General features: G+C 37.6%; 1 protein-coding gene across 5 annotated transcripts in view; it reads left to right on the forward strand.

Moving 5' to 3' along the window:
• The window catches only part of POLR3B (RNA polymerase III subunit B), a 130693-nt gene that overhangs the window by 71747 nt on the left and 45595 nt on the right, over positions 1–13351 (forward strand). For all 5 annotated transcript variants that reach the window (XM_025204900.1, XM_006024266.3, XM_025204902.1 and 2 more), the window contains 6 exons: positions 268–468; positions 671–833; positions 2827–2980; positions 4818–4892; positions 5702–5800; positions 10079–10206. In XM_025204900.1, the coding sequence (XP_025060685.1) occupies positions 268–468; positions 671–833; positions 2827–2980; positions 4818–4892; positions 5702–5800; positions 10079–10206 (820 nt within the window). The remainder of the gene's footprint in view (positions 1–267; positions 469–670; positions 834–2826; positions 2981–4817; positions 4893–5701; positions 5801–10078; positions 10207–13351) is intronic.

Consider the following 13351-nt stretch of genomic DNA (forward strand, 5'->3'; position numbering starts at 1 on the left):
ATTCCTGCTCTAGGCTTTCACTAAGGCAGAGTGGTGTGGCTCTTTATTCAAAATGAGCTGTTAATACTGTGCAAATACATTGTAACCAGCAGAATATCTTTTAGATACCGAGTAAAAATTGGGAGGAGTTGTCTCTAAATAGACAGTATGTGCAAGGCAAACATCCTCCAATGCTCTTTTGTCAAATTAATCTAAAAGAAATGTGGTTGGTACAAGACAGAAACAGCAATGGAACTTGAACAAGACTTGTTTTTATCTGCCCTGCAGGGAAATTGGTCACTGAAAAGATTCAAAATGGATCGCCAAGGTGTGACACAGGTGTTGTCCCGCTTGTCTTATATATCTGCTTTGGGAATGATGACTAGAATCTCTTCTCAGTTTGAGAAGACAAGAAAAGTGAGCGGTCCTCGATCTCTGCAGCCATCTCAGTGGGGTATGCTTTGCCCATCAGACACTCCTGAAGGAGAGGTAAGGAACTTGCACCTTATTTCCCCTCACTGTCTACCCTTCCCTCACCACCTAAGGAGATGGGGTTCAGGCAATTTCTTTTGCACCAGACAGGACTCTATCAGAGAGAGGTTTTGCTGGCGTAATTTACAGAATTATGTCATCGTAGCCTTTGCAACATTGACATTTTTACTTTGGAATAACTTGTTTGGTTGCTTTTTAGGCTTGTGGTTTGGTTAAAAACCTAGCTCTGATGACTCACATTACCACTGATATGGAAGATGGCCCCATTATTAAATTGGCTGGTAATCTTGGAGTAGAAGATGTAAACTTATTATGTGGAGAAGAACTTTCATATCCAAACGTGTTCCTTGTTTTCCTTAATGGTACGTAACTTCCTAACAGTCTGGCACCAACTTCTCACAGACTGAATGGGCATGCTTTTTAAAAATTATCCTGCAATGTTTTGAACACAGCCAGCCACAGGTGCAGTCTTCAGTGTGCCAATCATCTTAGTGACAAATGTTGTAACGTCTGCTTGAAGGCACCCACAGGGTATACAGGCCCTGTAATGATGGTATTTAGTTGTCTGCCATTGTTTGTGCCCACAAAATTGACTATGGGTGTTTAGAGGCTGCAAAAGTGGCTGCAGAATTTCCAGTCTAAAATTTGAGACGGTGTTTTAAGCCTTTTTTTAGTTTTGGCACACTAAGAGTAATATGTTAAACAGAAACAAAAAATATAATGCAAGGATTGTGATATGAATCAGAATGTAAAGCTATTCAGGATCTGATTTTCTTATTTCTAACTTGTTATAAATTTAGCCCACTGTTTGTTTTTTTTTGTGAGGGGAGAACTCCCTTTACAGATGGTCACAAAACATTGATCCAGGAAATTAGGGCAGTTTCTCTTTGTTTTGGATTATTGAATAGAGACACATTTTCAAAAAGTATGTGCATTATGCATGGGCACATGTGTTGTACACACATACTCTATTGACTTCAGCCACTAATCTTTAAATGCAGATTTAGAAAGACTTTATCACTCTTACCACTTGTGAATTGGCAGGTTAGCAGTTATGAATTAATATAATTAATTGTTAGTAGTCATTTTAGGCATTAATATTTGGCCTTCAGGGTCAAAAGTTTCTCATTTACATTCTAGATTTAGGGGGTTTAAAGGTTGACATTAAGAAAAGTCTTTTACCTTGTCCTTGTTTACAATAAAGATTTTTCTGAAGTAACGTGACACTGTTGTGTAACAACACACTTAAAAAAAAAAAAAAAAAAAAGGGTAATGAAACTATACACATCATAAGCTAAATTTATTTCCAGATTCTGACCCTGACTTTTATTCTGTGAAATACCAGCAACATCTGATGCACAGATGAGTTACTTTCCTAAAATAGGTAAACAGCACTGAGTGAAAGCAGAAACCTTCAACAGTTTGGCACTTTTATAAAGAAAAAAGCCTTGCTGACTACTGACTTCTCAGACACAAACCTGTGACCCCCCCCCCCCCCCCCCCCAATTTAGAAATCTTCCTAGCCTATTAAAAGTCCCTTAAACCTATCTAGTCCCTTCCCTGAATTCCATGTAATGAATAGCAATTTGTTCTAAGATGACTTCTATGGGTGCACTTTTACTGTGCTGTCTGCCTGCATAGGGATGGCTCAAGCACGTTTAAATCTCTTTTTATTTAGCAAAGCAGTTCGTTACGTGTTTGAGTTGTTTAAAAGGAAAGCTTTGAATTGTGGTGGAAAGGGAGTTTTAGTGCTATAATGAATAATCGGCTAATCTGTATTATCAAGGTTTGTAAATTTCTTACAGATTGTCCTAACAGTTTTTGGTTAGTATCTAGAACTCCTCCATCCCTTCACACCACAGCTCAAGCTCTAGTTTTAGGAACCTTTGCCCTAACCACATAGTAAATGGTGAATTTGTAGGCAGAGCAGTAATTTTATTAAAATGAAACTCAAATATAGTAATTTGCTTCTAGATGAGGATTTGGAGACATGTGTAGAGATGTTAATGGTTTGTAGCTATGATAGAAAAGATTCCATTGCATTTTTTTCAAGAGCTCAGGTTTCCATTGAAAAACTAATTTCAGAGTAACAGTTTTTCCTTTTAAAATTGTTGATGGTTTTTATTTGTTTTCCCTCCAATATTCTCATCTGAAAGCCAAACCTTCCCTGTATTAACTGAAAATATTTGGCTTTAACAAGCTGAAACTTTCTACACTGGGGCGGATGAAACTGTTTTCTGCTAACTCTAGTCATTTGCAACCTCTGAAAGGTATTACTGGTTATGTCTAATAAGTAAAGAAACTCTAGGCTTTGGTGGGGTTTTACAATAGATATATTTATAATTTTTCAAACAGGTAACATCCTTGGTGTCATTCGAGATCATCAAAAGCTAGTCAACACGTTTCGGCTAATGCGGCGCGCAGGTTACATCAATGAATTTGTTTCAATCTCTACAAATCGCTCCGACAGATGTGTCTACATTTCTTCTGATGGAGGAAGATTGTGCAGGTAAATTTCTTCACCCCTTTTCTACCTCGGAAAGCTCTAAAGAACTTCTTTACGTTAGCTGTCAGACATTGTGAATCTGTTAGGCAGGGGGGGTTGCATATGCCTATGGGATTTAGCCACCCAAATCCTATTCAATTACAATGAAATGTGAGCCTCTCTACTCATTTGGAAGTTCCAGCCTCAAATGTGGGATAGTCAGAATAATGTATAACTCAACTGACTGGCTTAAAAATGCTGTAGATGAGCCTTAGCTCTGAACAGAAATGAAGGTAAAGTGAAGTGAAGGCCCTCCATCCTCAAGAAATAAGTAAGCAATTTGGTATGAATGTGTAGTGTGCTACAAACTCATTATAAGAAACCCCCATTATCATTACCCATTCTCATTATATCAAATCAGAACTGCTTTTTGTCAATCGTTTATACATATAATAAAGAAGATGTTCCCAGCCCCAAAGAGTGTACAGCATTAAACACCAAGGCATAAGGGAGAAGTGAGCGAATAAGATGGCAGGGCAGAGACATGAGGTAGTAATAAGAGCATGTTTTAGTATAACTGAGCAATGTGTACAGTTCATATACACAGTAACCAACTCAGCAGCTGTATTTGCAACTAAGCTTGGCAGTTGCCCTATCTGATGGTCTCAGCTTTATTTAAAAAACTGAACATAGTGTTGGATGCAATTATGAAGCATTCCAAAGGCCCCCAAATTTCCCATCAGAGGAATGGTTAAGAGCTAATCAATAAGTCATACCTGGCAGGGGTGATGAGCAGTATCCAGAGTCATGGGTGACCTGAAAGGCAGAGAACTTGGTCCTCCAATTTAAGCAGTGCTAAGATGAGTCAAACCTCATATCTGAAAGTCGAGCATGACTTCTAATGTATGTTCCAATTTAAAAAAAAAACAACAAAAAAAACATCAAGTGAAATAATGTGGATTTCCAAGGAAAACTCAGTTCACTTTTTCCTGTGACACTTTTTCATTGCAATTGTTCACATTCTCTTCTTAGCCGTTTAAAAGTGCTCATTAGCCCTCAAACAGTAATTTGGACTTCACAGCAGCCTCTACAAGTATCTTGTTATTTGCTGCACTCTGTAAGAGCAACTTGTCTAAATAGTAACAGTCCTTGACGTTTTGATCTTGCATACCATCCTTTGTGTCAGAGTTTCCTTGTGGTGGTGAAGCTCTTTGAGATTTGGTGCTGCTAAAAGTTACAGATTAGTCTGCTGCAACATGAAGTAAAACAGTTCATACTTTTGTATTCTATAAGTTGGATAGAATATATTTTGCCATTAATTTAGACTCAAATATTTATTGCACCTTGACTCTACTCAGTACTGTACAAATGCAAATATACCAATGGGTCCTATTTTTAGCTTGGTAATATTGTGAAATATTCAAATTTTTCACAGCTATTAATAAAATTTTGTAAGCAAAACATAGCCCCACTGAAAATTCAATTAAAAAATGTGTTGTTGTAAGTTATTTGTATCTTTTAATAGCGACTTTTGTTCATAGTTTCCAGAAAATTATCTATGGGATATAAATTTCTTGAACTGTTATCAAACCAAACTAATACTTCAAACTGAAGGCTTTAACTGATCATTTTTTTTCAGATATGTTGTTGTGAAATTCAGTTAAGCCTTTCCTTTTTTGTAAAAATATTTTGTTTTAAGAAACAAATAATGCATGCCAATTTCCTATGCTTCTATGTCTGCACGATATTTCCAAAAGTGGATTGCAAACCAGCTGTTGTATGCAATGCTCGTAATCTAAATGTATATGGAAGTAAGTTACCTCTGTCTGTATTTGCTGTGACTCTCTTTTCTCTAATTTAGACCTTATATAATTGTAAAGAAGCAAAAGCCAGCAGTTACAAACAAACACATGGAAGAACTTGCTCAGGGATACAGGTAAATAACTCGGCTGTACTGTCTGTCTCCACGTTGGTCTGTAAATGTCATAAGGATGTGCACTAGCTAAATTAAACATTCACATAGTTCTGCAGCATTGGTTAAATATGTTGAGGAGAAGTCTGCTGTCACTTGCTAAGGAAGAATTGGAATGTCTCATTTCTGTTCAATACCAAATGCCAAAAAAGTGCAAAATTCATACTTTGTTTATTTGACATGGCTCTGTGTAGATATAGAATAAATGTACGAATTAACTTTTCAGAAGTGACTAGTAACATGAAACAACTTGAGAATTCAGAAACCAGTGCATGCTTGCCTTCTGAAAAATGAAATATCTTTACTGCTGAAGGTGGTTACCAGAAAATTGAGGCATTTAAAAGTACACTTTAGAATGTAACGCATTCATATGTAGGTGTCTAAGATTAATGAAAGTGTTCCTGTTCAGCTCTAAATCAGTTTTGCAAAATCATCATGAAAAAGTGTTAGCCCATGATCAAAATATAATTGTCCCTTCTTAGGATAATGAAAAGACTAAGGAAGTGAAGTTTGACTCTGCTGTTGAAAAAATTACCTCAAGCAAACTGGTAGACAGAATTATGTGTTGGGTGAATGCATGGGTCATCTTCTCTGTCTAACATTAGATGCAATTCTTTTTGAAAATGTGTGATACATGTGAAACTCAGTGTAAACAAGAACAACTTGTTAATTTGAGTCCCATGCAAAAGCTGTTTCCTTTAAATATTTATTTTTATTCTTGCATACAAAGAATGTTTTGGGACACTTGCCTAAACCTGTTTTGGTAACTGCAGGAATTTTGAAGATTTTTTACACGAAGGCCTAGTTGAATACTTGGATGTGAATGAGGAAAATGATTGCAACATTGCACTGTACGAGCATACAGTTAACAAGTAAGTGTACATTCATACCAAAAACTGGTAGAGTAAAAATGATGCATGTGTTAGCCCTTTTCTGTTCCTTGAAATCTAAACATATGAGTTAAGCTGTAATGCTGAGATTCCGACAGCAAGAAACTTGTTTGTTAAGAATAATCTGCAGGCAGGAGATAATTGACAATTAGGACATAAATTTTAAGCAAATCATAAATCATCCGTAGGATAGTCACAAATAAGTTAGTTTAGTTTGTTTTATGGCAAATCATGTTTCTAACCCACAACTGCATGGTATCTCCTATGGTATGGATTGTATTTTTGATAGTCTTTCAGACACTTAACTGTCCAGACGGAGTTATGCGAGCCACTAAATAAGTCCTAATAAAATTGTCAGACCTTTCCTGTATTACATAGCCTACTTTTAAGAATTATTTCTAGCTGCATGCTAAAGCCTGATGCCTTCTCTCTCTACTTCACTCTTTCTACATTGTGACTACCCATTTGTAACCAAAGAATACTAAAATTTAAAGTACAGCTTGTTTCAGAATGACTGGTTCATGCTTCCTTAGGCATTTTTTGAGCTGAGAATATCCTGTTGACTAATGTGTAATATGTAACAAAGACACGTGAAAGATAGTTGATAAATCACACAGAATATATGATGATTTCCAAAAGACCTAGGGGCTGACCCAACACCTATTGACGTGAATCGAAAGATGCTCGTAGATTTCAGTGGCAGTTGACCCAGACCCCTACTGTATTTTTATATCGGATGAAATGCAGCCGTTCCATCTGTTAATTGCATTGCTGATATTTGTGCCCTTCTGAAGATGATGGATATGTGTGCTGCTGCTTCTGGAGCACTCTGCAGAGTGCTGCCAAAAATATGTCCCTTGCCCATTTGCTCGCACTCTTTGTGCTCCATACCTGGAAATGAGGCAGCAGAGCTTCCCTGGCAGTGTCCTCCGAACAGCCACACTGCCTCCTATGTAGGCTTGGGGTATGCAAACTAGAAATAGGTAGGTGGGAGCATGCTTCTTAGCAGTGCTCACAAACATTACAAGTGGTTAAGAACACAGCCTTTGAGTACCCTTCAAAAATGTGTTGTTTGGTATCCTTGGCTGGCTTCCTGGCGACTTCAGCAATAATCAGACTGAAAAGGGTGAACTGTTACTCATGTCAGATAATTGCCTTTAGTTCACACTGCAGCTGAAACTTTTTTGGTTTGTTTTTTTTAAACCTCAGTGATCCATGACTGTCTACATTAAATCATTCTAAGTTGGGCAAGACCCTGCTTTGGTTGTTTAATTCTAACTTCTTGTCAAAAGTGTGGAAGACTACATTATCTTACACTGTCCAAAGAGGCAAGCATTTCTTAGGGTGATATCTTTCACTGGACCAACTGCATACTTTGAATTAGTCAGACAGGCTTTCAAATTCAAGACATTGGACATTCTGTCCAGAGACATCTCAACTTGAACTCAATATCTCTGGGAAGCCTACTACTACAGTTCTCCTTCCTGACATTCGCATCTGAATGTAAATGATGAAGTAAAGGTCTCTTTACAAAAGCATCACACGGTGAACTATTATTTATCCCTACATATTTGTTGTACCCAACTAAGAGCACTCTAAAATTTTGAATTCTTTTTTCCCAAGTGAATTATTATGCACTGAAACTCTTGTCACTTTGTAGCTAATATAATTGATGAGGCATCCCCCCTTCCATTCTTCCAACCTATTGCACAAATAGTGTCACTTAGCTATATTAGTCTCTGTTCACTTTTTTTCATTCCCACTGGGGCTTTGTTTCCTTCAGGCTTCATCTCTATTAAAGGTGCCTTTCCTTTCCTGATCAGTTCTAAAAATCCCTTCTTCCTAGCTGCTGCTGGCCACTTGGAGTCCAGTTCTGGCAAGGATGCTTTGACTTCAGACTTGTTTTTTGGCGTTTTGGTGGAAGAAGTTTTGCACTTGCTGAAGATCTAGTTCAGCTGGCACAGCTTCACTGAAGTCCAGTCTTGTCTGATTTTATAATAACTGACCTGGTCCTAGAGGTGTACTTGAGCACATCCATGAGTAAAAGCTAAGAAACTCTGCGCAGCTCTGTGTTCTTAAGCTTCCTGTTGCATCACTTGATAGCATAGTTTTGTTAGTTGTGTGAAGTTGTGCAGAATTGGAACAAAATAAAAGCCAGAAAGAATTTAATAAGTGTTTTGAATGAACCGCTCTATAATCTGCTACCTTCTGCTTAGTCCTGCTCTGTTTACATCCTTAGATGGTCTAGTCTAGTATGGTTTAGACCGGGATAGTCCTGATTTGAGCAAAGGGTTGGACTAGATGACCTCTTGAGGTCATCCCGACTTACTTTTCTGTGAGTCTTGATCGCTTCCTGATCTTTCATGTCTGCGTGTGTGTGTTTACTAGTAAGCTGCTGCTGTTATGGAGTTCTTACCAAATCCCATTATTATATTCTGAATTTAATGGGGCATATATGTACTGCTGACTTACCATGCCAGGTGGCACCATGCTGCTGCTTAGCAATGCCAATTGGCCTGTTTGTAGCGTTCCATTCCTTGCAGTTTTGGGAGACTGTGTGTGTGGAGCAGGACAGTATGTATCAGTCTGCTGGCATGACCTGACACAATGAGTTAGTGGTATAGATGTGCCTTACCCATACTTGCTTTGATGCTGCATCTGTCCATACTTTCAGTTTACTAATATAATCTTGAGACTGACAGTGTGTCAGTTTGGAATGGTTTATCTGGAGTTGATGTTGTTAATGCTCTAATTTTTTTTTTTAAGACTCTTCTCCACTAAATGCACTTTTTGTTAAGTGCAGAGAAGTAGCATATGTTGTCATGCCAGTGAGTGACTTCCAAGTTGCTCAAATTAATATAAGCAGAACATTTTCTGATTAGTATGAACTGGAGAAAGTATTAGATCTTTGCACTCCTAACAGCCAGTTCTTCTGAAATGGATCATCATGGCTGTAATCTCCTTAGCAAAATATATACTACTGCTATGATGGGGAGGGAGGCACTGCTATTTATCTTCCTTACCCGGGCATGCCCTGTCAAGGACTTTTCATCTATATCACAGACATGACAGCGTACTGCCCTTTGCATGTAATGCAGTAGAAAATATATCCCTATAATTTCTGCTATGGAGTCTTGGGGCATATGATTAAAGCCGATAACTTTAATGAGCACACAAGATTTTTCCAAACTGCAAGAAAAGGGCTGGACACTGTAGGTGAAAGAATTAATTGCCCATCTCCTAATACCTAGTAGCTAGGCTCTATTTAATGAGTTTGAAGTACCCAGAAAAATGTCTGCTTTGGGTAAACTGACATTATAGTAACTTTTTCTTTTGAAATTTTCCAGTTCATAATTGGCCACTTGACTGTCTCATACCTACCTCAGGCTTTGTGCTTAATCCTTGTCCAGCACTGGCCACTTGCATCTCTCCACATAAAATGGCCTGTTTATTCTTTCATTGCCCTAGAGCTTTTTCCTTTGCTGCTCCTACCAATTTAGAACAAATCTTTCCAATCTCATATCATACCTCTCTTGAAAACCAGCCTCTGCCTATTGCCTAGATCTTTTAATTTGTTTCCTCTTGATTCAGCTTTTAAAAAGATATGTATATTTGAAAAAGTTTCAGATATGATGTTGTAATATACTTTTAATAGCCTCGATATAGGGTTTAGTTTAGAGATTAAATTAACTTGACAAGACTTATTTTTGTAACTAGCCTCAAAAACGTTTTGTTTTGTATTTTTAACAATAGTAGCTCCCTGGAACATGTAATTTTGAAGGAGGAAAACACATTTCTTATGTGACCTCCCATGTTTATTATGCAACTTTGGTTAATTATTATTGTTTTTATCTAGGAACATCAATTGATTTATCTGGTTCCTTTATAGCCCATGTCATACTTTTGTGGTTCTTGCCTTCTTTGTCCATGTAACCATACTCTTTTTTTTTTTTTTTTTTCCTCCCTCCCTTCCTCCCCTTTGCCTATGAACCTGATCAAAGGAAAAATACAACTTTAGCTGGAGTGGCAGGGAAAAAAAGCAAATGTATGGTTCTGTTATTAAAATGTTTTAGGATATATTGATTGGTTGATTTGATTGATTGATTGATTGATTTACTTTTAACTGAACTGAAGTAAATTAAATTAGCAGATTTTACTAACATGAGTGCATTAAAATGATGGTATTTTGTATTTTGGCATGGAACGTAACTAGAATTCATTCTTCCTTTTCTCTCTTCTTTTTAATTTTATTTTATTTAGAGAGACGACACATTTGGAGATTGAACCTTTCACACTTCTTGGTGTTTGTGCTGGGCTTATTCCATATCCTCACCATAACCAGTCCCCAAGAAACACTTACCAGTGTGCTATGGGGAAGCAAGCAATGGGTAAGACTTTTCTGTTTCAGGTTTGGAATGTTGTTGTTTTTAAACACTATTATAGCTTAAAATCCAAAATAGAAGGATTTTTTTCCCTGCTGGTTTATTGTACAAACATTTCAGGATAGAGCAGAATGCTTTTTATAAGCAGTAGTTTAGGATGCCAGGATAATTGTACCTTGGCATTATAGTTGTGTGGGTGTATATGTTCTTAAATTTAAAAAAAAAAAATGGAAACCACTAGTTCTGTGGTGTCTTTAAAAGATTTGAAACTGTGGCACCATTGTTCCTGTTTCTGTTAGTCACAACTTTCAAGTTTTTAGTGTAGCTGTGGGATTGGCAGCAAGTGTTTTTGTTTCTTTTTTACACTGCAGTGTGCCATGGGTTTCCAGATAAATAGAGAGAAAAGTGTTTATACAAAGAATGAGAAGAGGGAGATTTTCTGAATACTAAGAGTACTGTCCCTTTATACACACACGCACACCCCTGTGCACCTACCCATGATGTTAACTTGTTTGTTTGTTTGTTTTCTGGGGAGAGTAGGGATTTGGAGCAATGGTTCTGGTATCATCTCTTAAGTGACTGAAATGAAATTAACTTCCTAATTGCTGACAATTCACTGAAAATCTATAATTGCTGGCAATTTAGGGACCTTGTGGACTTGTGCTGGTAGATGGTTAATGCCAGACAAACTCTGTGTGTTTTATAGGCAGCTTTAAATGATCTATTAAAATGTCCTTGTATTACTTATACACCTAACTGGTGTACTGTATTATGAAGCCAAAGCAAGTCCCAGTGAAAATCTGAACAGCAGTACATCAGTTCAGACTACCCTATTCAGACCCGAGCTGTAAACATTGGTTTTATATCTTGTATTTGTGACCTTGTTATCAAGTTGAGATATACAGTAGGAGAGAGCCCTGTGGGTTGTGAAAAAAATATCACTTCTTTTGGATTTGTAAATCGCTTGTTCTGTTCTGTGAATTCTAAATTGAAACAGTACACCTTTTGTGAAGATCTTCCAGCCAAGTTAATGGAAGAATAATAGGCTTGTAATTAATTGTAATCTCTAATACATTTCAAAATATTTGAAAATAGCGCTAGCTGTCCACCATTTAAAAGAAAAAAAAAAAAGGCAATAGATGCAATCTTTTTTTCTTACAGTTTTTCCCCCAAGGAGTCTCTATTTTATGACTATTAGTCTCAGAACGTTTAGTTAGTTACCACACACAGTTAAGCAGGATCAGTGTGTACAGAAAGCCAATTCAGTATCTGTGGAGTTCTTTTGTAGTTTTCTGTGTGAAGGTTTTTTTCTCGTTTTGTTTTGAGTGTCATTTGCAATTCATTGTCTGTGTTTTCTGAGGTTGGTGTATTCAGCTGCTTTGACCCTAGGTCTTGCACATTTAGCTCCTTGGATACAATCCTCTGACGTTACTGCTGACGCTTGGAACACAAAAGCCATTGAATATCTTTAGCAATAAAAAAGCCTTTGTTTCTGTTTGTTATGACAAAACACCTGACTCCAAAGAATAAGCAGTGAGATAAAAGTACATTTTAAAAGTTGGCATATGACCTAGCTATATTTTGCTTTGGGCATTGAAATATCTGTAAATGTAGTCTTTACCAGAAACTGCGTTGAGGGGATGGAGAGAAGCAAAAAGAGGAGGTATCTACCTGTTTTAAAAAAATCAGTACAATTATAAATCAGCTTAACTAAAAAAAACCCTTGAGATACTTCATTGATTTGATATTATTTTGGTTTGATATTATTTTTTATGTAATTGCAAATGCTGACTAGTACTTGAAATACCTGTTGCTTGATCGCACTAAAGAAAAAATGCTTTGTGCCTCCTGGCTTTCCATTGCTATATGAAAAAAACATGTCAAAGTCTAGTACACCCGAAATTCTCAAGGGCTGGGAAGATTGAGTTAGTATGCTACCTCCCTCTGGTGAAGGCAGGACTTGGAATTGCTCAACCCTAATACCTCTGCCCATTTGAGGGAGCTCTACAGGCAGCTTTGAGGAAAAGTCTTACTGTCCTCCTTTAATTATCACCTTTTTACCTGCCAGGGCTACAGTAAAAGCAGTGGGGTAAGATTACTTCTGATTTTGACTTCTGCAAAAAATGGTACCCAGTATTAGAGGAAGTGCCATAGAGGTAACAGTAGAGGTCCCCAAGGGCTGGTGTGTAGGCAGACTTAGTAGCAGTTCTTCATCATAGACTGAGGAAAGGGATGATGTTATTCAGGAAACGGTGGCTTGTTGTGTAGCTGTGTGATGGGTTTGTCAGCCATACTATGGTACTCCCAATTTTTATATAGTCAGTTCATTGGCAGGAGACTTAAAAGGAAAACCAGTTGTTGTTATTCTTCACAACAGAACTTGTGGCCAGGGCTCAGTTCTGCCTCTAGACTGTGAAAAACAGTATTTATGCTGCCCTTTGTGTTCTCTGTTACCTGTTCTTCAAAGGCAGAAGTGAGCTAGGCTTCTATGTTCTGTCCCACTTTATCCACAACCTCTCCTAAAGGAGTTGTGGGGGCTGGAGGAATCTTTTAAATCATCTGAGCCACTAAACACCCAATGCTTGAAACTCCACAGGTGCCAAGTCCTCCATCCCTCCAAGATTCAGGGCAGTGTCTAGGTAAAGTGCTCCATCTGTTCTGTTGGTTCCATGTTCTGGCAGAAAGAAAGGAGTTAGGATGTTTATCATTAAGTAAGTAGAAATACACATGTGCCAACACTTCCTCTTTTGGTGTGGATGTAGATATCCCCTTGGTTTGTATATTAGGCTATTTTTTCTCCAGGCTTACAGCATTAAAGTTCACAGTACTTCTACTTTGCTTGGTTCTTTGAGTGAAGTAATCAATGGCATCATTCCTTCAGGAAAAGTGTGGAAATAAATATTTGTGTCCCCTTTATTCCAACACCCACACAGAGGCCCTGTCCCAGCCCTCCAGAACGCAAGAGAAAAAAAGTTTCTATTCTTGAGTTTTTCAGATGGAATTTAAACAGATGTCTGTAGGTTGACAAGCTAAGATGGAGGGATGGTGTTACTTGTGTAGCACTTGAGAACACTTGTTGCTGGTAGCATTCACTTCTTTGGTAAGCACATTTCACTTTCTGCTCGAGTCTCTGATCAGCTTTATTCCTGCT

Source organism: Alligator sinensis, unplaced genomic scaffold, assembly GCF_000455745.1.
Source record: "Alligator sinensis unplaced genomic scaffold, ASM45574v1 scaffold267_1, whole genome shotgun sequence".
NCBI lineage: Eukaryota > Metazoa > Chordata > Crocodylia > Alligatoridae > Alligator > Alligator sinensis.